General features: G+C 41.2%; 1 protein-coding gene across 3 annotated transcripts in view; it reads left to right on the top strand.

Moving 5' to 3' along the window:
- The window catches only part of GABRB3 (gamma-aminobutyric acid type A receptor subunit beta3), a 200,545-nt gene that overhangs the window by 162,671 nt on the left and 12,139 nt on the right, over positions 1-25,735 (top strand). For 2 of the 3 annotated variants that reach the window (XM_081197581.1, XM_081197582.1), the window contains 3 exons: positions 15,255-15,475; positions 21,965-22,047; positions 24,846-24,983. In XM_081197581.1, the coding sequence (XP_081053707.1) occupies positions 15,255-15,475; positions 21,965-22,047; positions 24,846-24,983 (442 nt within the window). Of the gene's footprint in view, positions 1-12,904; positions 13,069-15,254; positions 15,476-21,964; positions 22,048-24,845; positions 24,984-25,735 lie in introns of those variants that run through there. The other variant, XM_081197583.1, reaches the window with a different exon arrangement.

Genomic DNA, 25,735 nt, shown 5'->3' with positions numbered 1-25,735 from the left:
AACACTGCCATGACTTGGGAAATGATCCCACTACCAAAACAACAGCAGCCAGTAGGAATTCTGCACCAAACTCCCGCTGATATCAGTAATAGCAAATACTCAACTCAAAATATTTGCCACATGATGAGCTATTTTACTGTGACAATAGTGTCATGACCTTGCAGTTGCTGGCAAGACTGTTTTGAGTACAAATGTACAGGAGCATAAAGTCTTCGGACCTCTTTCTTGTGTCAAATAGGTTTCTGGGGAAAAAAATATTTTTTTGGGGGGGGGAATGAATGAATTCCTATGCCCCACAAATAACCCAGAGGTGCATTTTAAATAAAAGCACAGATTCTACTCATGTAAAAACATGCTGATTCCTGGACCATCTACAGGCTGGATTTAGAAGGTGATTGGGCTGGATCCGGCCCCCGGGCCTTAGTTTGTCTACCCATGACATAGCAGAACATGGAAGCACAAGATCTAGTTATCCCCTGCTTTAAGAAACAGGTATAACATTTTAGCACATAAAGGAGGTAACTAACACCCAACCTGTTATACTACCATGGATTATTCATCAGTATTAATTAGCAATGGCAATGCAGAAATGCAGAAGAGAAGACTGCAAGTTCTTGAAGATGTACAATATATATTAAAAACTAATTTTAAAACATAAACGAAATAAATACATGAACAACAGTATTACAAAACCTTTGGTTGTTTCACATACACCTTCCCTGCTCTAACCAAATTGTATCATTGCAGCTAGACAGGAGTGAATTGTGTCATGTGACATTGATTGCTTTCTTCAGCTTGAGATGGTTGTTTCTGATGCCTTAAGAAATAGGTGTTGTCATCTACAACCTACAGCAAATACTATCAGGGCTGGGGAATGTTCTTGTTTCTGTTCAAACAACTGCTGAAGCATTTCATGTTAGCATTTAGAAAGAAGTCAACATTATCCTTGGGAGACTAATTAGTTTCATGTATATTTCACAGCATGAAGTCCTATTTGCACTATCATTATCCTGAGATAGTAACTCCTGAGCTCAGGACATTCTAAGATTTGTTCACATGCTCATATGAAGGGAGAAGAAAGCGGAATGTTTATTTCTATTAGGTGATGGTTTACTGTTTCAATGAGAGAAACAAAGACCTGAAAATGACCCAAGATTTAAAACAGGCATGGGCAAACTCGGCCCTCCAGATGTTTTGGGACTACAACTCCCATCATCCCTGACCACTGGTCCTGTTAGCTAGGGATGATGGGAGTTATAGTCCCAGAACATCTGGAGGCCCGAGTTTGCCTATGCCTGATTTAAAAGGCCTTGAATCAAGCTTGTGTTGCTTGGGTCATCAATGGACTGCTAGTAAGCTGGTACACAGCTGCTGGGTATTGGAGGTCTAGATTGGCTGCAAAATGAATGGATGTGTACAACACCACAAATATGTGTTGGATTTTAATTGGGTGGCACTGCTAACTTCATAAACCATCCCCATAACTTTAAGATGGTGATGATTTAAGCCTTTTGTCATGCGAGTCAATACCAAGAGGTAGGCTGATAGAGTCCACTCCTATAAAAAACACTGGGACTCCATCAGCAGTAGGCAGTGAGACTGGAAACCAAGATGGCTGTAGATTTATTCATCCTCTGGATTTAGCCCATTAAGTCAACAGAGGAACACTGAGCTGGGATGTCTTGATGTTTTTCCTTGAACAGTGGACCGCCTCCAAAAAGTTAGTCATCTCTGCAGATAAGATTGGGAACAACTTTTTTAAAATCCAGCCCACATCCATCTTCAGAAGTTTGGAACATGCTCCTATCTTCTTCATAATGACCATATCTCTCCCAAACACTTTCCTTGACTTCTTAGAGCATATTTTCTAATCTTATGTAGGGACTACAAGATTGGAAAGCATGCCAAGTTCAGTAATTAAGGAATTTAACAGTCACTAGGTACTATCCCATTTATGGCTCTCATTCTGGGACATACTGAATATTTTAGTGACCTTGAAAAATCAAGCCCAGAGTCCTTAGTCTTAAAAAAGAAATAATCACATTAGGCAACCAGTTAATTAGATCTCACTTAATTAGCAGACATACTCCTAATAATTTTTTGTACTTCTAATTAGCTTCTACTGGCTAAGTCTCATTTAATATCTTATTCCAGTTTAATTAGAATTTTTCCATAAATGGGATTGATTTGGTGCTTACTAGGAAAGTTAAGATAATACCTTGCCATAATACTGTCAGTTATGTAACTTTATCCTACTAGTTTAATATTTTTTTCAGTGTTAGCTGCTCTGAATCTTAAAGTTGGAGTGGGTTCAGAATCAGAATATTTTGGATTGTGTTCAGCTAACTTTTAACTTTAACTCAGAATAGATCCATTGAAATTAATGGACTTAACTTAGTCATATTCATTAATTTTAATTGGCATACTCCATGTAAAACTTTGCTGAATTCAAAAGAGATTATTACTGTTGATGCTTAAAGACTCTCTTCCTGCAAAAGAGGGGAGTGGTTGTGGGCGGGAGCTGATCTCCGCCTCAAGCAGGGGGCGTTAGCCCCCTGCCTCCCACTCACCTGGCTGGCACCACACCCACAGGCAGGCACCCAACCAGGTGCCTTCGAGGGGGCGTGGACGGCAGCCTAAATCGCTGCTGTGCCAGCCATGCGGCCTCATTCTTCGTCGTCCCGTCGCGAGTCACCCACCCTCCACTCCCTTAGAGCTCAGGGTCTCAGTTTTCTTTTTGGCCTTGCTATGGACCTTAGGTTGGTCGCCCTGGTTGTCCGGGGGGCCTGGTAGGAATTTTTCCATTTGGCATTAGGCTTTGTGGTTTTTTCGCCTACCTCGTAGCAATCGTCACAACTTTCGTGGTATTGATGAGTAGGTTAGGCATTGGAATAAAGTTTTGTGGTGTGTGGAAGGGCTAGGTGTGGCCATCGCCTACACCTTCATTTTTTGGGTATTCCATTAAAGGAATCCGGCGGTCGTGTATTCTGTCCGATGCCTGCGTGGCGGGGGGCCATGGCACGACCCTCGGTGACATCAGGGGAGAGCTTATAGTTGGATTAGCATCAACAGGCTCCACCTACTGGTGAATAAACCCCCCTTTCAGGCTCACCCCTCTCCGAGTGGGTGGAGTCAACTGACGTAATCCAATGCCTAAACCAATACCTTTTCACTTGCTATAATCATTGTGGCCTTTTCTTGCCCATTAACCTTATATCACATGTCCGCGTGTTTTCATTCCACTATGCGGGGATCGGGTCCTCAAACCACAAGTAACAGTAATTTAAACAAGACTTCAGCAAAGAAGAAATGAATGTTTTGTGTATGATATACAAGATGTGAATCAGAAAGTCTAAAACGTGATATTAATATAAGTGAATGCCAGCTGCTGGAGAATGTAACAAGTGCAACAAAACAGCAGCATAAACATACTGTTTGCAAGCCCTCTTGATTTTAATTGTGTTCTCCAGCAAGAATACACTTGCTTCTTAGCAGATTTTGTCTTACTATAAAAAATAATCTGACTAAAATTGGTCATTTCTTAAATTCTATTTAAAAGCCTATGGAATAAACAAAAGTTTCAGAAACTTGGCTAGTTTATTTTCTGTGTTATTAAATGTCCTTTTAAAATGAATGGAATAAAAACAGTGCAGACATGCATAATGCATAGTAAACCCCACAGTTAACTGGAGCTGACACTGAAAAGGCTTTGGCTATAAGAGTCTGTCTATGTTATTGTTTTTATTGTGCAGTAATTGTGTCATTCCTACTCAATTACTGTGGGCGTTCTAACCATCTCTCCGACTGCTAGTACATCAGCTTCAGGGCAATGACATTTTTCCAGCACTCAGGCAGCAGCCTATTCCACACCCACCCAGGTACTCTTGCCTACTACAATAGCAAGTAATAAGTGACATCACTTCAGCTTCCACCATCACCACATGCAGGATTGTATAGCCAATTCATGAACCTTTTTAATTTAATTTTTCCTGTTCAGTTAGTTGGTGGCTGCCTGCTTCCCCATATCCCAAGCACACATCTCAACTTTAGAAAAGCACCCTAAGCAATTATCCTACTGCTGCAATGCTATACAGTTATACAAGTACCAAAAAATACAAGGACCATTGGAGGAGAGAGACTGTAGGCAAGCGTTTATATGTTAATGCTAGAAACCTCTGAGCCTGATGGGTGAATTGGAGCACTTGGGTCTTAGAGGATGGCATTGTCCTATAGCGGGCACAAAGAAAATCTGGTGGGATGGAGATACCCAATGGGACACAATTTTCCCTGGATAAAAACTCTGTAGGAAGGGCAGAAGTGGTATCTGTTAAGAGTTGTTCAGCGGAATCCCTGATCTGGACCTTGTGTAGAAATAAATAAGCTTTCTATCCCCAAGAAGGAGTTTCAAAGCTTTACTGCCGAACAGTCTTATATACTAACTACAAAGGATAAGTGTTACAAAGAAACAAAGTTAACATATTGCTCTCAAGTCGCAGGCAGTGCGGTTCAGTCCTTTATGCAGTGCAGTAAACTTTCCTCTCTCTGGTCCCAGAGAGAGATCCTAAGCTTGTTCATCATTGCAGAGCTTAGCTTCATCTGCCACTGCTGCTGCTGGCCATCACTGACTTTTCAAGTTTCCTCTCTTGCTGTGAAAGATGTGCAGCTGGGTTTCTGGAGATGAGTCATCAGGTAGCCTAAGCCTGTGAAATGGAAAAACGCCAGCCTTTTGCTTTCACCTAAAGTAGAACCTCTCGCTTAATGTAAACCTCTGTTTTCCAAATGCTAACCTCTACAGATGTTTTAACCTCAGCACGTACAAACATTTTATGCACATTAAACTTTTAGCTTTAACAGTGTCACTCTGCAGGTCAAAGAGAGCACTGAGTCCAACAAGCTAGAAATCCCAAAAGGGCAGACTTCCCCACAGAATCATTGTGGGTGATGATATTGGCCCCCAAGTGTTATTTTGTCCTAGGGATGTCCTATTGTCCCCCTGATCAAAATGTTCAGGGAGATCGTGAGATGATGAATGAAATCAAGGAAACATTCAAAAGAAGAGATGTTGTCGGGATAGTCAATTTTTTTTTGAAGAAGTCTCTTAAGATTAATAAGGAACCAATTCAATTCACACAACTAGTTCTCCTTTACTGATTTTTTTAAAATTATTGGCCGCATGCCTCTCAGTTGTACAAAAATAGAAAACTTTTTCTGACCTCCATGTTTCTTCTTGGTTGTATAATGTTTGGAATATTGCTCTTCTAGAAAAAATAACATGACATGTGGGAGCCTCATGCAAATCCAGATTCTTATTTTTCTTTCTTTCTAAATATATTAAAATAAATTTTAATATTATACAATACTGTCAGGGGTTCAGGGAGAGAGGCACAGAGCAGGCAGGAGATGGACAACGATTCAGAAGAGTCCGAGGACAGCGAGGAGGAGGATGACAATGACTCGAGGGATTCCATGAGTCTCTCCAGCGAATCAGAGGATTCCCAGAAGGGGGCGCCTGTGGTCAAGACAAGGGGAGTCCCAGGGGGGACGCATCAGGGGCAAGGGGCCAGCAGGGGATCCCAAAGCGGCAGCTGGAAATCAGGACCAGCTTCCCCTCCAGAGCACAGCGAAGGGGGGGAAGGTTCCAGTGTGTCAGGAGAAGCAGCTTCGGCAGCAGAAATGGAGGGGAGGTCAGAACAACCCATCCTCCCGGAAGGGGAGGGGAGCAGTGAAGGGAGTAGTGTAACTGTCAAGAGGAAGGTTAGAAGTTGGGCAGGTTAGAAGAAGAAGGTTAGAAGTTCAAATGTGCAGGCGCGCGGAAGAACAGGGAGCCCGGAGGAGGAGCCAGGTCCCAAAGCCCGCAGGAGGGAGGGAGAGCAGTCTGGGGATTCAGCGTCAGGGGAATCCAGGAGGGGCGAAACCCCAGCGGGCAGGAAGACCCTGCGGAAAAGGAGAGAAAGGAAGAGGTGGAGTAGCACAAGCATCTTAAACTGGTGCAGGGGAGGAACTGACTCAGAGGGGACTTCGGCGGTCTAGCGTTACGGACGTGAGGCTGCGCGCCTCGGCTGTGAAACGGAGAATGAACTACAATAAACGTTTCTGTATATAAAGAGACACTGGCGTTGGTCCTTTGTGAGCTGGGACCTGAGGCAGCCTTGACAAATACAGTTGCAACAAAGAAAAGATTAAGATAATGGTGTCATTCTGCATAGTCTTAAAACATTGGCAGTCTGTATAGGTCCTCCACAAACAGGTTTGTGAGGTTGTTGGAAGAGCTTTACTTTCTTTTTCCTTTACATATGAAAAGAAGGGACACCAGGTTTCAGCAAATGTATTTTCCACTTGAGACTCTCCTAAGGCCAGTTAGCCATTCTGAACCAGCTATATCCCAAATATTATTGAACCATGTCTCAAGAGTTAACTCCACCTGGGATTTCCGGTAATACACTATCATCACTAGATGTGCGGCTACCAGTAGGAAAATAATTAAATCTTTATGCTGGGTAGTAGGGTTGGAATCTGGGTTTAGTTAAAGCAGGGCTAAGGCTGGGTTTGGCAAGAGAGGTTGTTTAACCATCTTTGAGATAATATAAAAGACCCTGGTCCAAAATATATACCGTAAATAATTTTGCATTCCCACTAAGCATGAAAATACGTTCCAAGGTTCCCATAGCCCCTCCAGCAAAGGGTGTGTATGTGTAGAGATTTATCGATTTGGGCTAGATGCACCAGAGTCCAATACACCTTCAGATAAGCTTCTTGAAGGTGAGATGAGATAGTTCTTAAGGGTGGTGTCCTCCATGTGCCATCCCATTCAGTTTCTTTGCCTATATCTGTCTCCCATACTGAACATAGGCCCTTTACATTCCCCATATAGTGTTCTACAAGCATACTATAAATCAATGAAACCATGCCTTTCATATCACAATGGAGTTCAACACACCTTGATTCAAATATTGCGAGGGAACGAAATCCTTCCCCTCTTTCTCCTACATGTTTTGCAAAGGAGCAGCACTGGAAAAGTTGAAGCCAATTAGGGTGCAGATCTTTTTGCCTTCCCTTTAGCCTTTCTTTTGTTATTGCTTTGTATATGAATGTAATGGTTCTAGGGGTTGCTCATGCATAAGCTTGTCCCAACACCTGGCTGGGTTGCCTGAGTGAACCTTTCCTGTCTGAGCAGCCACTCACCCGTGGCTGTCTCAATCGCTGGCAGAATCCGTCAGTGGGCGTTTCTTAAACTTCTTCCAGCAAAGAAGCTCTTTGACGCCCAGTCTCCTCCTACTCTCCCTGCGCGGAAGCCTTCTGTGCAAGGAGGGCGTAGGCAGCGGAGGACACTTCCTCTCCCCGCTGGTCACCGGCAAGGAGTCATGGGACCACCTCGCCGATTCCCGCATCTGCCCCCCATTTTCCCATTCTTTATATGCCAATATTGTATCTGCCACAAACAATGATAAAACTTGAAAGTCTTAATATTACTTCATTCACTTGCCCATGCAAGGAAAAACCCCTTCATCCCTGACTGCTAGCTATGCAGCCTAAGGTTCACAAGTTCCCATCCCTTATTTAGAATAAGAATAAGTGATGAGGGGGATAGCATTTGTTTATAAGATTAATATGCTATGCTATATTATAGTTCATGTTTCAATATTTTCTGAAATTTAAATTTGTCAGTCATACTGGTATACTATACACCTGCATATAAGCACGCCTATAAACTTGCTGAACCTCTTAATGAGGGTGAAAGAGGAGAGCGCAAAATATGGTCTGAAGCTCAACATAAAAAAAAAACTAAGATCATGGCCACTGGTCCCATCACCTCCTGGCAAATAGAAGGGGAAGAAATGGAGGCAGCGAGAGATTTTACTTTCTTGGGTTCCATGATCACTGCAGATGGTGACAGCAGTCACAAAATTAAAAGACGCCTGCTTCTTGGGAGAAAAGCAATGACAAACCTAGACAGCATCTTAAAAAGCAGAGACATCACCTTGCCGACAAAGGTCCGTATAGTTAAAGCTATGGTTTTCCCAGTAGTGATGTATGGAAGTGAGAGCTGGACCATAAAGAAGGCTGATCACCAAAGAATTGATGCTTTTGAATTATGGTGCTGGAGGAGACTCTTGAGAGTCCCATGGACTGCAAGAAGATCAAACCTATCCATTCTTAAGGAAATCAGCCCTGAGTGCTCACTGGAAGGGCAGATTGTGAAGCTGAGGCTCCAATACTTTGGCCACCTCATGAGAAGAGAAGACTCCTTGGAAAAGAACCTGATGTTGGGAAAGATTGAGGGCACAAGGAGAAGGGGACAACAGAGGACGAGATGGTTGGACAGTGTTCTCGAAGCCACCAACATGAATTTGACCAAGCTGCGGGAGGCAGTGGAAGACAGGAGTGCCTGGCGTGCTCTGGTCCATGGGGTCACAAAGAGTCGGACACGACTAAACGACTAAACAACAACAAATAACAAATAAACTTGCTGTCATTTAGACAAATATGCAGCTATTTGGTCAGTATTTTTCTACTCTGTGTCTTTATCCATGGATAGAGAAATCAAAAGGAAGAAATCCAAGAGGATGGGCTGGATGTTTAGAACATAGCAGATGCTTAAATCAGATTCATGCCAGTTGCTTGGATGAGTCCAAAGTAAGCAGCTTGTGCTGTGGAGCCAGATTGCACGACATTGTTTATGTTGAAGCTGTAGCAACTAAGGCCAGAGCGGTTCTGGAGCACTGCTGTCAGTTTCAGTGCTTCACTGACAGTAGACCAAAGGAAGTGGCTTGACAACTGGAGTCTTAGTCATAAAAAGATACGGTGCTCGGGCTAGATTTTTAAATGTGAACAGCATAGCAAACGGAACTCGAAATGCGATAGAAATCTTCCTCCCCACACCAGAATCTTAAACAAGATGTCTCACCATTTTTTCTTTCAAAGGGGGAGGGAAAAAACCTTAAAAGTTGCTTGGCACACAGTGTGAACTATTAGAGTCTAAAAATCTCGCAGCATAGGAATAAAGTGCTTATGAGAGTAAAGCCTTCAAATAATGTAAAGGCTTGACTGACTCACACAAAACTTCAGCATTTAAGCCTTGATCCGAAATGTATTTATGTGGATCAAAACAGCGTCTCTTTCCCCACTCCTTGTGGCCTGGGAGTAGGGAGGCGGGGAATGCTTCATGAAATGTAAATTAAAACCTAATACTGGCATAGTCAATTTGACTCCAGGCACAGCTGCCCAGAACAATAATAACTAAAAGGACAAACTTTAGGGAGTAGATAAATGGGAAGATACCAGTACAAGAGGAATTCCCCAGCCTTCCATTCTGCATACAGTCTGTTGTACTGGGATTTGGGCATGGCTAAAGAGGAAGAAGGAGAGAAGTGTGGTGGTACAAATGGAAGGAACTGAAATTGAGCCCAATCTCAATCCCTTTTCATGTGTACCCACCTATCAACACTCGCAACGTAGGTGTAGCACACACTACATCTAATTTGCCACATGTAATTTGCCATCTAACGTTCTTTTGAACGAAAAGCCACCATGTCACAAAAGCCACCATCGAAGAGGATTGGCAACATTAAATTGCGATGGATGGAGAAGAGGGCAAGGTTTTAAAATACAACAAATATATCAAATTGTGTTTTGGGTGGTCTAATTCCCCAGCAAATGAAAGCATCTGCCTCGTTTGTATGATTAAAATAGCGGCATTTGTTATGGTTTGTTAATCTAGCTTTCAAATGTAAGCATGGGCATTTTAATTAGCTGTATACTGTTTGTGTGTTAACTCATTTCGCATTCGTTTCATGCAAGTCTAATTTATCATATGTGTGTTCATATTCTGCATACATAGGCACCGAAAGATAATAATTAGGAACATCTGTTAACATTTACCACAAGCAGATGTTAAACAAATTACATTGTTTATATACTCAGCATCAATTCGGAATAAGGCATATAAGTATTCCTCAGTGTTCAATGAATTACATGTTATTCACTAGTACAGTTGTACTCTTTCTTTTTTTAAAGATGTATATAATTACTTACAAAACATTTAATATGCTGTTATGATAAAAATGAAAACAGCAAGAGTTTCAGCTGAAATTTCCACATTCTTGAGCCTTCTATAATTAAAAATTAGGTGCAAACTTGGATTATGCTCCTAGACTGCAATCATGAGTTTATAGAGAGACAGAGAGATGATTTAGCAGTCTATCTCTCCCAAGACCCCAGGTACAGCCCAGCTCCCAAACTTCACAGCAGGGAATTGAGGTTGACCAGGCTGGCCAGTTGTCCTATGTGTGGTGTGAAAAGCACCCCTGCTTGTGGGAAATTTGTTGCAATGGTTCATTCAGTGCAGTGGTGGTATGTAGAGGTGGAGATGGCACCACTTGGCTCCTATGGGGGGCACTCTGCAACCTGAAACTCTTCACATAGGATTGCAGCAGGATTGTTATTATTAATACTTATTAACCCCTCTTTGCCATGAGGTCCCCAGGCACTCTCTTCAACTGCCAATGTCCAAAGGCTGTGAAAGTGCCGAGAGAACCTTCTTTGCTAATCTTAACACCCAGCAGGGTCTTGAAGGGAAGGAGACAGTCTCTTTGGGGCCTAAGTCATTTAGGACTTCAAACACTAATGTGAGCACCTTGAAAGGCCCTGGAGATGAACTGGCGACCAATGCAGCTGTTTTAAAACAGAGGTTATATGAATCTAGATGGACTGCTAGCTAGCGTTCTGGCCACTGCAGTTTGAAGTTTTGATACAGGATTCTTTCCCTGAAACTGCAGCATTCAGAGATTGGCTGAGAAATGTCTGTCTTCTTTTGAAGTTTATTTGGATGGCAGTGGAAAGCTTGAAAAAAATATGGTTTGAGTTTACTTCAAAGATGAGATGACAGCTTCAAGGAATCCTTTCCCCCTGCCTCCTCTTGCTAAAGCAAATGTGAGGCCCTCATCTGGCCACTGCTACTTCAGGTTCAGTCACAACTGTCTTTGAACATTTTGTTCCTTTCTTTAAAGTGGTTACAATGATTCTAAATAATCTATCCCCTCGAGAGTGTTAGCTTAAAAAGGAAATAAACTTTGTGCTGCATAAAGCAATTTCAGTGCTTTGCTGAGCCTAAGGTTATTTGTCTTTTGAATGGTAGTTTTCTTGGGTATTTAGCTTTCTGGTCCTTTTTGAAAAAAGAGCTGTCGTCAACAGTCTCAATCTACTAGTTGTGTCTTTCTCCTGATGCTTCCAACCTGGAATGGCTGGATCCTGATAAATGCCACCTACACATCTCAGCTCTTTTAGGTTGCATTGCAATACAAAGTATTTAAATGCAATATTTGAGTACCTTTGAGATATCTTTGAGTATCTGTTTTATGTGGGAATCTTGCTTGCGCAAAGCTTCCTGCAGCAAACATGTAAAGGGTAAATGACAGAGGTGCATCTTTAAATGCTCTGTGATTAGTTGAGAGTAGACCATTCTACTCTTCATTGGCTATCCTTTGCTTGCCATTTCCAGTACAGTATCATGCCCCCTTTTGCTATACACTTCAGTGTGTAAGAGAAAGAAAGAGGAAAGGAAATGGACATATCCCTTCAGTCACTGAGTTTGCGGTCATGTGCACAATTATCTGGAAGTAAGCTCCATCAACCGTAGTAGATCTTTCATCTGAGTAAACATGTATACGAATGCACTATGAATCTTTTGAGATTCATTTGGACCATTTTAATCAGGAAGGAAATGTTGGTGTCCTATCACTATGTTCATAGAGGTAGTGGCTAGGGTGCTGCACTCAGACTAGGACTGCAATCTTGCATCAATTAGGAGGAAGCCCCATTGAACTCATTGGGACTGACTTCTGAGTAGACATGTAAAGCATTGTGTTGTGAGAATGAAGTGACTTCTTTTTTCATTTCTTGTTTATTTTAAAATATTTATACTGCTTCCCCAGGCAAAGGGCATCCAAAACAACTTACAACAATAAAAGCTGCAATGATGGGGGGGGGGAGAATCTGAACTGCATAAGACCTAAGAAATTACCCCATAGGAATCAATGGAAATCATTTACTTGTTATGTGACTGCTTGCCTAACAGATGATTTCCTGAGTACACAATGTGTTCAGATCGTGAGAACTGGTGTATTGTCTTCTGTGTGATATCTTCTGAGCTCCAGGTGTATGACCTTAATTTCCTAAGTTGAAGGCCACTGACATTGCCTGGCATCAACTAAGGAAGGGAAATCTATGTATTTATTCCATAAATAAATCCATTGCTCAGGAATTTTCACCTCAATTTACAATTTTGTAAATTGTAAAAAGAAACTACTTTTAAAATAATATAAACTGTATTATAAGTAAATAAATTTCTAAAATTCCTTACTTATAAGCCTACCTTAAGAACATTCCTTTGAACATGGATTGTTTTTATATATTTGTTTCCAATAGCTTTTCACAAAACATTTTACACAGCAATCAATAAACATAAAGAACAACTTATTTAGAATGCCTGCTGAAATTGAAAGGATTATTTTTAGATTATTCAGTCATTAGAGCTGCACTGGAAGCCCCAATAAGCCAAATTATTTATTAGAAATAGTAGGCATTTCTTAATTTTTTTATGACCAATTTACATTTTCTCGCTAAAGCAATATTCCAGAATGCAATTTATAACTGCAGGAATAGCTCCTTCAGGGGTCAAGCTTTTATATCATTTGGGCAACAGGAGACTGTGGCACAACAAAAACAATCTCATGGTATTGCTCTGTCCTTTCTCTTTCCATGCCTGAAAGCCTAACCACTTTGTGGTTAGTTTTTCTCCCCATGCCAAAATGAAGATATTGTGCCTTTTGTTGCTATGCCAACCAACCTTCTATTGCGTGCAGTATCTCTTAACACTGGTTGATATGGCAACCTTTCTCATTACACTTATACTCACCAAAGAGGTTGTTGGCATACTTATTCGCACCAAAAGGCATGCACTTTGGGAGGCAGCTTTCATTGTGCTAGAGACCTGCAAAAATGTTAGCGTGCCACTTGGCCTTCATTTGGAGCCAACACATTTTCCAACACTAGCTAAAAATATGCTCTGAGGTGGGTAAAAGAAGTCAAAATTAACTGTCCTGCTCCTTTACTTAAAGAAGCACAACAGAGATAAGAAACTGATTTAGCACTGACCTGTTACTATTCATAAGAAGCCCTTAACTATTATAAACTTTCTTTTCTTAAAGGACCTGCAAACCCACACACACACACACACAGAGAGAGAGAGAGAGCGCCTCCTGCCCACTATAAAGGGTAAAGGGACTCCTGACCATTAGGTCCAGTCGTGACCAACTCTGGGGTTGCGGCGCTCATCTCGCTTTATTTATCTACTTGCACTTTGATGTGCTTTCAAACTGCTAGGTGGGCAGGAGCTGGGACCGAGCAATGGGAGCTCACCCCGTTGCAGGGATTCAAACCGCCGACCTTCCGATCAGCAAGTCCTAGGCTCTGTGGTTTAACCCACAGCGCCACCCGCGTTACTATTCATAAGAAGCCTTTAACTGTTATAAACTTTCTTTTCTTAAAGGACCTGCAAACACACACAGAACCTCCTGCCCACTATATAGGTAGCAAGGCAATAATCTGGGAAACTATGATGGTCATGTCCTGCAACACAGAGACTTTCAAAGTCTTGGGATAAAAAAGCTAATGGGAACATTTCCTCTTTAAAAAGGTGTATTCAGTTCAAGAAAGTTGAAAGGAAATATCCTTGTTCCAAAGAGAACAAACCTTGTTTCCACTCATGTTTATGTATAAGATATCCTGTTACATATGAATAAATGCACAGGCACCTTCAGAATAGAAACATGAACCAAACTTTATTTAATAGACTTAACACTGTAACTCCCTGCTCTCTCCCCCACCCAATTTCTTGTAAGAACTTTTCTTTGTGAAGCCAGTTGCTAAATTAAAAAAACAGAATATTGGGGCCATCTGTACTTCCTCATCTAAATAAATGTAATTTTATTCCAAATTGGAAATTGCTTTAATAAGTTGATAGGAGTTCCTTTCCAGTTTTTACAATGCTGATTGTAAAATTATTGAGGTTGTAGGATTTTTTATTTTTCTATAATGGGAGAGCCATGTTTTCTCCACCAGCTTTGTTATATAATTTTATTACACTGCGATCAATGATAAAACAAATATTTTATGGGTGGCATTGTGTGAGAAAAATACAGTGTGGGAAAGTTTGGAGAGGTAAGCTCAAGTGTTTCAGTATTTTATGTATTTAACTATTTGTTCACGGAGTTGTATGGTTTTGAAGGCTACTAGTTTATGAAGTCAGCATGAAAGCAGCTTCATCTTCAGTTACTGAGCAGGAAGCTCTTCTTTCCTCTTTCTCAAAAATGGGAATATGATGGAACTTTTGGGAGAGTACAAGATAGCTGTGGCGTGCCTTTCCTGCTATTTATTCTTTTTCCCAGTGACACAGAGTTCTTTTAGACTGCTTCTAGTTTAATCAAATTACTAATATTGCACTATAATGTGGTTTTGGTGCTACACATATACCTGTGGGTTTTAGTAATCTAGTTTTTGGTTCCAAATTACTTATTAGAGGCCAATAAAAAATACTTTGCAATTTTATTACTACTAAAACCAAGCTTTAATTAAGCTATAACTGGTAGAGAATGCATTTGTTCCTATCCTCTACATCAGAAATTGCAGAAAACACCAGGGGGTATATTGTCCTTCTGATGGTGCACTAATAGAAATTGTTCATGAGCACTGAGAGCGGAATATAACTGCTATTTCTCTGAACAGTAGTGACAATCATTCTCCACCAAAGATAGTTTTTCATCTTGCAGTATTGTATCGTATCCCCTGAGAAATTCATGTCTGATTTGGGATTCTGAAAAATTCAGATGGATGCCCAATTCTAGTGTAGCTTCTTTCCCATTCTTCCTTCCACGCAAGTAATTCCAAAAGTGTTCCCATAGAGGCAAATGTTACACCACACAAGGCAGCAGCCCTCACACACAAAAATTAGTAATTTACCGGTGCACATTTGAGGAAGAAAATAAAAAGTTGAATCTTTCCCTACACATTTTCTTTTTTAAAAAGCAACAACCCAGTGACATTTCAATTACACAGAATCGCACGGTGATATGCAACAGAACTCAAATGTTGAACACAAGCTAGGCTTAGAATGAAGTGTATCAGACAAAGAAAATGTACAAAATTGATTTCAGAAGTGTGATATATATGACTTAAGTTTCTTCTCTTCTCTCCACCAGGACTACACACTAACTATGTATTTTCAACAATACTGGAGAGATAAAAGACTAGCCTATGCTGGGATTCCTCTCAACCTTACGCTTGATAACCGAGTAGCGGATCAACTATGGGTGCCTGATACTTACTTCCTAAACGACAAGAAATCATTCGTGCACGGTGTTACTGTTAAGAATCGAATGATTCGCCTTCATCCAGATGGTACAGTGTTGTATGGCCTCAGGTATGTAGCAGCGTGATCGAGATTTTTCCAGTATTGGTTTTGTGCTGTTGACCTTTGTTCCCTTGGTGTTAAGTTATCATAGACCCTCTGCTGCCTATTGTGCATCCTCTAGCGTTTCTCTAAAAGATTCCCCCAGACAATAAATGACGCTGCTAATACAGTGGTACCTTGTCACTCGAATGGCTTGGCTCCTGAACAAATTGAAGAAGAGAAGAAGAAGAAGAGTTTGGATTTGATATCCCGCTTTATCACTACCCGAAGGAGTCTCAAAGCAGCTAACATTCTCCTTTCCCTTCCTCCCCCACAACAAACACTCGGTGAGGTGAGTGGGGCTGAGAGACTTCAGAGAAGTGTGACTAGCCCAAGGTCACCCAGCAGCTGCATGTGGAGGAGCGGAGACGCGAACCTGGTTCCCCAGATTACGAGTCTACCGCTCTTAACCACTACACCACACTGGCTCTCAACGCGGCTCCCAACGCAGCTTCCAATTGAGTGCAGGAAGCTCCTGCAGCCAATCAGAAGCTGCGCCTTGGTTTTCAAACAGTTTCAGGAGTCAAACGGACTCCCGGAACAGATTAAGTTCGAGAACCAAGGTACCACTGTATTTCCTAATTTTGCCAGGTTTTCTTTGCTTCAAAATTTAAGCTACCAACTCATATCCAAGTATCTATCAAACATTCATTTAAAAGCATGTGGTCTGTTGAGACTTGCACTCCAAGGTCTAGTCATGTGTGAAACTTAACTCCTCATCCTTCCTGCTCTTTTACCTCCCACCCCAACAGAGCATACATTCCCTCCTATCTCTGGAGTTCTACATGGCAGTTCCCTCAGACAAACATGCCTTTCTGGTACCTTAATGCCATTGTGTTAGTGGGACGAGGAAAAGGGTGTAATATATTTAATGTGGAATATCCAAAGCACTGATAATGAATCACAAGGTAGAGCGAAACTCCTATTGAAGTCACCATGTGGGAGGCTGCTAGTTAGGGCTGCTATCTCATGAATCAGTTCAGTCATATAGAGAGTCTCCATATCAGTGCCAGCAGGGAAGCTTTCAGTTGATCACACTGATTCATATGATAAGCAGCAGTACCCAGGAAAGCACATGCCTGTGGCTTGTGAGTATGGTGGAAATAATTCAAACTGGGCACCAGTGTTGGGTGAAATCAGGGCACAAATTTATTGACTAAGCAGCATGTCAGAATCTGCCCTTACTCACCTCCCAAGTCAGATCAGAGTTGTTTGTACTAAATGTTCATTGATTCAGTTCACATCAAATGCTTCATTTTCAAAACATTTCCACACTCCACACTCTCCCAAAAACCCCTGGACTTGACAGATTGAATTCATGCTGGAGGGTCTCCTCTGTAAACTTCACTCACTTTGGCCAAAGAGGATGGAAATTACACAGGGAAACACAGAGCTTCATTGTGTACAGAGTGGCTCAGAATTCAAAACACAGAGTGGACAGAGCACAGAACGACTCAGAAACAGATTGGAATTTGTTTTTAAAGTCACGGATACTGATATGGGGGGGCATGCACACCTTTATTTGAGATTATGAGGCCCAACAGCTCCCTAGCCTTGAAGCAATAAAATCCATGACTTCTCTAACATTGAAAAAGGTAGCTGTACAATTCCTGAGCTCCCCCCCCCCAAAAAAAAATAGAACTATGCAAACTCTGAATTAGTCCAAAAGCATCAACCCTGAGAAACTACCCAGTCTCAGAAATAAGAAGCTGTGTTGTTTGCTACGGACTTGTTCGTGAAAGGAGCAAGATATATGAAAAACACATTCCATTTTAGCAAAAGCAGGATTTGTTATGTTTTCATTCCTGCTCATTTCCCAGAAAAATATGAGCGACCCAGAGCCTCTCTACTACTGCCTCAGTAGCCAGTGCTGTAATACCACGGTGTTGCATGCCACCCCAATATCCAAGCATTGCAAGATTCCAGGGGTTCCAGGTTCTTACCCAGGATTTGTGTTTCCTTTTGGCAATGAGGCACAGCAGAAACTATGGTGTCTTTAAGAGCTTATGCTGGAGGGGTTCACAGCATGAACACCCCAAAATGGGTCTTGTTTCTTTCATAGCCACAGCCTTAAATTCAAACAGAAAGCAAATATTGCTCTCAAATGTTGCTCTGGTTCTCTCTCCAGCTTGCTGCTTTACTTCTAGGCCACATCACTGCTCCCCAAACTCTACTTTCAATTATGGCTTTATCCATTGAGAGAAGGGGCCCCACCCATTTGCCATCTTGTACCAAGCCCCTTAATCTCCATTAACACCCTAAATTCCCCTTAATGTCTCGTCACCCAGGTTTATCACCTCACCAGGAGGGTAGCCTGGCTATTCCAAGAATCTGAAGCTTGGATTAAATTCTAACATTTGTTAGATCCAAGGAGAAGAGGGGTCTGGCACTCAGTTTAACAATGCCATACAATAGCAACAGTTTGTATATAGACCAAAGCCCAACAGCAGCAGTAAATAATGACTCAATGTTAAGTTGCTCATGTCATGCCAACCTTTAATTCAGTTCAACAAATAAACAGAAGCTCTGAAGAATAATTGCTGAAAGCAGCAAATCTCTTAAAGAAAACAAATGCTTACATTATCTCTTCAGATTGTAAGAGCTAATTCCATTCTATCCGCAATTTAGTCTTGGAATTTTATTAAACACGTTGAGTAGATGTAAATTACAAAGACTTCTGTGAAAATTAAATCAGCTCAAGGGTATTTACTTCAAACTATTTTCAAGCACTAGTTTGTTGTATATGTCTAATTATATAACTAATAATATTAATCTAATTGATATGAAACTGTGACATGTTGTACAGAGTTTAAAATAATAATATAAACCTTACCAACAGCAGCTTTGAGCGTTGCTGCTATCTGCAAATTCAGCCAGTACACTACTTGTATGCATGTTGTTCTTCAAACATGGCAAGTCTTGCTACTTGAGTGTGGAAATTCCACTCATTGTGCTGGTGTAAGACAGTTGTGGCACTTCACAGCTTGCTGCTGGTGCCAGACTGATTCAGAGCCTCCCAATGGCTGATGGGAGACATTCCCCTCAGCCATGGGGAAATGAAATCTTACCCCTCTCACAATGTCAGCCCAATTGTGGGCAGGCTTTAGGAGGTACCAGCAGAGGGAGTGGGCAGAGCCAGGTGGAAACTTGGTGTTGTTTCTGCTTGGGTCCGCTTCTTTGGGATTTAAAGAGGCCTGCCTCCTCTCCCGGCAGCGCAGTCTGCATTGTGAAATAACAATGCATTCAGATGCCTGCACTTCTTTAGCAATTTCTGAAGACAGTCACAACAATTGCAGTTAATGGAGATTACCTACTTCTAGGTGCATGCAAGGCAAGAGATTTGTTGTTGTTTAGTCGTTTAGTCGTGTCCGACTCTTCGTGACCCCATGGACCAGAGCATACCAGGCACTCCTGTTTTCCACTGCCTCCCGCAGTTTGGTCAGACTCATGCTGGTAGCTTCGAGAACACTGTCCAACCATCCCGTCCTCTGTCGTCCCCTTCTCTTTGTGCCCTCCATCTTTCCCAACATCAGGGTCTTGACTATGCTGCTCCTTCCAAGTGTGCAAGCTGTGCAATATTTTATATAAACAATATAGGAGTATAAGGAATACAGGCATATAACTCAAAACCACAGAGAAAAGCATTGTACCACAAGTATTTAAAGTGTGTTTGCCCACATATATTCATTTTAAAATGCATGCAAATGCACGATAAAGGCTAGGAGCTCCCTTGATTTATTGAAGCAAATCATTTTATATTTGTTTGCTTAAAGAACTTGATGCAAGCAGAAAAGCTCAGGTCTTTTATTTGTCCGATGCACTAAACTGGAACTGCTTGCAAAACGATTCCACTTCTTTAACAAATAAATAGGATTATATAATTACCAGAATGGTGCATTTTAAAACAAGCTTGATTGCCCCTTAGCTTAAGGTAGCATGCTTTTCAAAAGGGGGATCATTTGGTGTTACTTGTACATGTTAAGTCACAGCTGCTGCTGTCATACTGGAGAAATACAGTCTCCCTGTAGTAAATAGTCTTGAGCACCTTGCCTGGGGAATTAGCTGGGTGCTAGCAGATGTTTGGTAAAAAGGAATTCATCCCTGAAGCCACAGACCAGCTGCAAAGGCACTCTTCAGAAGCTGTTTCAGTCCTGAAGAGTTTTGTTAATTTTTTTATCCTGCATGCTATAATGTGAACCCTTGAGAAATCTTTTGCAGCTTTTCCTCCATCACCCCAATTCATCTTCCATTTGGCCACACATATATGATCAGTCTGTTTTCCCTCATTCAATGAAATGGTTTGCTTTGAACTTCATTGGACAAGTTTGCTGACAGACTCCATAGCAAGCTCACATGATCAAGCAAAATTTCTAAGTCAATGCATAAAGCATTATGTTGAAACACTTGTTTAAAAACCACACGTTAAGGTTGCAACTGTGCACCCACTTACCTGGGAGGATGCCCCATTGAATTCAGTGGGATTTGCCTCTGAGTAGGCATGCTAGCTGAACTTCCGCATGATTGTTGGTTATAGTCTTCTGTGTCAAATCGGTTTGATCCTCAACCTGCATGTGTTATATTAACAAATAATGCCTTTGGTTCTAAGTAGCACTGTGTTGTGATGGAGATAGCATGGAATGTAGAAGTTTTCTAATCCAACCGAGTTTTGCCCACATTGGACCACCTCTTGCAGCAAGTGTCAGCCAGTGTGGTGTAGTGGTTAAGAGCGATAGTCTCGTAATCTGGGGAACCGGGTTCGCGTCTCCGCTCCTCCACATGCAGCTGCTGGGTGACCTTGGGCCAGTCACACTTCTTTGAAGTCGCTCAGCCTCACTCACCTCACAGAGTGTTTGTTGTGGGGGAGGAAGGGAAAGGAGAATGTTAGCCGCTTTGAGACTCCTTCAGGTAGTGATAAAGCGGGATATCAAATCCAAACTCTTCTTCTTCTTCTATATCTCGGCCATCTGCGTATTATTTTAAAAGCTCAATTATATGCAAAATTATACACAACCCCACCATATATAGTAGGTTTAAGAGTCATGCCCCATATGGTACTCTATTCCTGCACCATTATTTTATAAATAACAACACAGAAGTAATTTGTATAGAGTTATATACATTGTTGCATGTATCTGTTTATGTATCTGTTTATTTACTTTAGGAAACCTGGAGCGTATACGTGTATGATATACATGTGATATGCAAAAAGGAAAAAAAATCATGTTTTTTTGTGGAACTGGTAAAAAAATAATTTGTTTCTCATTGAGATTAAGGAGTAGGGAGTAAGGGATTAGAAAAGGAAAACAGTGGTAGATAAGCCACATCAAGGTTTGCAGAAAATTCCAGGCCTAGTACTTTGTTCAAATCTGTGTTCCAATTTTTCAAAACTGTTCTTCCCCTGAAAAAGAGGTTTCCATTTTTTCTGCCCCACATTTTAGAATTTCAGTGGGTGCATCGTTTTGAGCTTACCTCATCGTTTTGAGGGGCGAGGTTCCTAAACTAACAAGGATAGTCTTTTATTAGCATTGTACCTTGTCCTTTGAAAATTACCGTTAACGTTTTGGATATGGCAGAATAAAGAAATATTTAATGAATAAGTAAAAACAGAGTTGCCATGTATCTGTCTGTGCTGCATTTGGCTGTGCAGAAATAGAGGAATTAAACTGGGGTACAGTACTGGATCCGACCAGTGAGCCGGATCCTTATCTTCTCCACCCCTCATGGTCCAACTGTGACAGGTGGGTGCAACCACCCCTTATCTAACTCCTGAAGTCACAGTGATGTCAGAAGATTGACACTTGTTAAAAATTAAAGGGGGTGGGGTGCTCCTCTGCAGAGAAAGTAGCTTGTGTTCAAAGTGCATCCTCCAGTTCTTTGAATATGGGTAGCTTTCTGTGAAAAGAAACGAGAAACACTTTTCAATAGAAGGAAATTGGGTTCAAAGTCCTGGAGGAAGCGCTTTGAATCCTAGCTGCTGCTTCTGGTCCCCTCAACTGCACCAATGAGTTTCTGAAGGGGAGCTCCCTTGTGTAATTGATAACTTGCTGATTATCGAGGCTTCAGCTGTGCAGGGTCCTCTTCAAGCCAAGAAAAGCAATTCGCTGTTGGCGCTTTCAAGGAGCCCTGCTCTGTGCTTTGAAGTCCCAGGAACCGGCTGATAGGTGCCCACAAACTCCTCTTTGTCCCAACCACATCTTACCCGCCCCTCATAGGATGAAAGGTGCAGGACAGGTGAGCATGGCTTTGCCCAAATAGCCTGGTGAGACAAATGGGGAGCCCAGTGGGCCACAGGCTGCCCACCCATGAGCTTAGTCCTAGTGAAGGAACAGCAAACAATTCAGTACCTCTCTCGCATTACTTATCAGTTCCTGTTTTTCTTTTCTTTTTAGTGTTATATTTATTTAAGGGACTGTTGATTTATTGCTCTTATAAAGTTCCTATTGTTGCATTTTGTTTCAGAATTACAACCACTGCAGCTTGCATGATGGACTTGCGAAGATACCCATTAGATGAGCAGAATTGTACACTGGAAATAGAAAGCTGTACGTACACATAAAAGTACTTGCTTTACTAGATTCAGTTGTGTGGAGTATTTTAGCACAAATTATAATAATTTTAATTTTGCTGCTCAGTTATTTATTTGGTTACCCGTTCACATTCATGCCACATACTGAAGACTCAGGATGGTACCAGGGCTGGCATAAAGGGTTGATATTGTTAGGCATTTATTGAAGGCTGCACCTTAGCAGGGGTCCGCTGGCAAAATTCAGATCCCTATGCCCTTTTCTATGTCACTGCCTCATCAGCTGCCCTCTCCAAGCAAGTGAACAGTGATGGGGCACTCACTTGACTTCTCTCTTTCTCTCTGGTTGGTGGTATGGATTGGGCCCAGAAGGGCAAAGCAAATGAAAGGGCAACAGCATCAGAGATGAAGAGGAACAGTTACTGTGAAAGGGAGGCCCCCTGAACACACACACACAGCAGCTGACACTGATAGGACAACCTAGGACAAAATATGAGTTTCTTAATATTAAATCTGTTGCATATGATGCAGGCAAAACTAGGTACTTTCAGCTTCTGTTTATGCAAATCAGAAGGTTAATCGGGTGCTTAAGTTCCCCCCATTGAAATCACTGCAACTTAAAAAGTGTTTGGTTTTTGTTTGGATCATGGCCACTGTATTCCCTCGATTTTTTTTTTTTTTTGCAGGGATCTTTTTCATTTTCATATGTAGAAAAATAAATAAGTACATAAATACAGAAACTAAGTTGCTATTATTTGTGGGCATTAAAAAAAATAAACCAACCCCAAAGGCATGGAAAATATAATGCCGTTCTGATTAGGCAAGAGCAATGACTGGATGCTTATCTACAACACAAGAGAACTAGTGTTCATGTTTTAATCAGATTCAGTTTGAGAAAAGCAAGCACCGAGATTCAATTTGCTTTCAGTGTGCTTTATTATGGATGAGTGATCTTGCTATGCCCCCTCCCCCCTCTTGGGCTGTCAGATAGACCTACTTATGATTAGAAGTTCAGCTTCATGTAAGAAGTAGAACCTCTCTCTCCCCCATCCAGTTGTTTTCCGTAATTGGAGTGCTCATATCATTTAAATTTGTATTTCAAGAGCCATCGCTTTCTTCTACAATGCAAAGAGTATAGGGAATTTCTACACGCCTAAAATATCAATACACGCTAATGAACACTTTTGTGTAAATTACGCTTGGCCTGCTACCACTTTCCTGTTGAAGTTACGGGAGTTTTGCTATGGATTTCAAAGGAAGAATTAGGCCATCTGCCTCAAATTTGTCTCACAGCACTTCTAAATCTCTTTCTCAACATTTTTCAGTACAGTACAACTCTAGCATTTTTCCAAAAAAACAAAAAACAAAATTTTAGTTCTTCAAATAGTAGTGTTTCAGGATACATCTATGTCATTGTTATTTAAAGGATTGAATATTCTTTTTTTAGTGCATCCAATCACTTCAGTACATGCATGCCAGGGTGCTTCTAATTTCCCTGGCCCTGGCAGTGGTTACATTGCTGACATTATAAGGCTGGCATGAAGATTGGGTTATTTTCATCTTGCTTTCAGTGCAGATTGTGCTAATGAAGGGGGAAAACCCTGTTTTTTAATGGTCCATTTCCAGTGCTCCTGGTTGTGCTTCAACACAGAACCACAAGTATAAAAATCTGAAGCACAGACCCTCTGGGCTCACCATTCGAAGGAGACTGGTCTTGATAGAAAGAACATCTCTATATCTAGGGTTGTGCTCAATACTTACGGGGGGGGGGCTGCAAAAGTAGTCCCTCAAATCATAGACATTTGTTGTCATCCACTCTTGTTCGTGGCTTCTTCATTGTTCGGTCTTTAGTCCTGTAGGTCCCATTTTTATAGCGTCTTCTTCACATATGTAGCATATATGCCATTTATTTAAATCACATTCGCCTGCCCTCCAAAAATAATCCTGGGAATATTAATTTTCTGCAAATTGTATTTCAGTGACAGGTGAGGAACAGTTCCCATGATTATTGGGGGGGGAGTGATTTAAATGTGCTTTAAATGTATGGTGTAGATGTGGTCACAGGCCACATGATCCCAGCCAGTCAAGGATTGCATGATGACGTAATGTCCCTATTTAACCAATAAGATTGACCATAGGTATGACAACATCACATGGCTAATTCAGAGTTCTTACTCTGAAGTGTTCCTAAAAAGAACCTCCAGTTTTAAGTCTTTTTTTTTTTACTATCTGTAACTTTAAACTTATTACATAAGACATATTATTTTTGGAGGTAAGTTCTTCAGGTTGTGCAGGAGCTACCATATAATAAACATGTATTACTATGGCATCAGTTCTTAGCAGGAAGCCAAGAATGGGATTTATTTATTTTTGTCCCTTTAAATATAAACAAGAAAATAAGGATAGATGACACATCTGATGGGCAGTTGTTCTCATCCTGGCAGCTGACAGATGTTTCAATTGGATCTAACGAAAAGAGACAGAAGTAGTGTTTAATAGGCCCATGGGCAGCTTATTGGTTTCTGAGGGATTGACGTCTGTAGTAGCCAGATAGTTGCATCACATTTATTAGTCAACAAAACTTGGTAAGAAATACACACATGGCTGCCCCTGCTCTACTTCTTGAGAGGGAGTGAATTCGTTGCTCTTCTGGACTCAAGACTCAAACAAAATTGTGCCTTGGAGGAATGCTGTTTTATTTTTTGAAGTTGTTGTTGATGGTTGTTATCTTGTAGTCCTGTATTGTTTGTCCTCTAACGATGGTCAGTTTTACATTTAAGCACCCATGATTCTAAAGCATTTGTGCTTTGTTGACAGATGGATACACAACAGATGACATAGAATTTTACTGGCGAGGTGGGAATAATGCAGTCTCTGGAGTGGAAAGAATTGAACTTCCTCAGTTCTCTATTGTGGAACACAAACTTGTGTCCAGGAATGTTGTCTTTGCCACAGGCAAGTATTTCCCATGCTTTGAATGCTCAGCATCGTTAGCTCTCTTGCACATGCCCATTTTTGTCTCTATATGGCCACAGAGGTGACAAAAACTGGGTGGCCAGATCATAGTTTTGAAAAAAAAGGACACTGGTGTTATAATGACTGGAATAAAAGACAACCGAGACATTCCATGTTTTTGTGATGGTCTAGAATAAAGGATATAAGTATGAACATCCCAAACTACTGTAGGGCTTGCAGGGGTGGGGGTGGGATGCCTTGGCAAAGCAAGACTGCCAACCAAGCACTTTAGAGGCAAAGTCCTTTTACTTGGTGATTTCAGGGATTCAATATGAAAACATTTTGCAACATCCTACCTACCATTAATGCTGCAAAATATGAAGCATACAGAACAGACAGTTGGGCATAGTAGTACTGAAAGTAAGAATAATAAGGGTCTGTAAACAAGAACAGGGGCAACACTTAAAGGTAAGAAACTGACTGAAATGGGACAGCAAAAATAATTCACTCAGAAACAGCTTCATGAACCAAGCCACTAGTCTGAATTTTCCTGATTAAATTATTTTAGGAGCATTGCCTGTATAGTGTTAACCAAGCTAATGGATAAACATAGTAATGGAGAAATAAGTATTGATCCCACCCCCCATAAAAAAACATTTCTTTTTTTTTAATTATTAGGTTTTTATCTCAGGTTTTTGTTCTAATTATGAGCACTGTAACAAGTCCTGACAGAATTCACTATTTTGATAAGT

This window comes from Podarcis bocagei (genome assembly GCF_964188305.1).
Source record: "Podarcis bocagei genome assembly, chromosome: 6".
Classification (NCBI taxonomy): domain Eukaryota; kingdom Metazoa; phylum Chordata; class Lepidosauria; order Squamata; family Lacertidae; genus Podarcis; species Podarcis bocagei.
The sequence above is the reverse complement of the archived record's forward strand: the minus strand, read 5'-3'. Positions and strand labels throughout refer to the sequence as shown.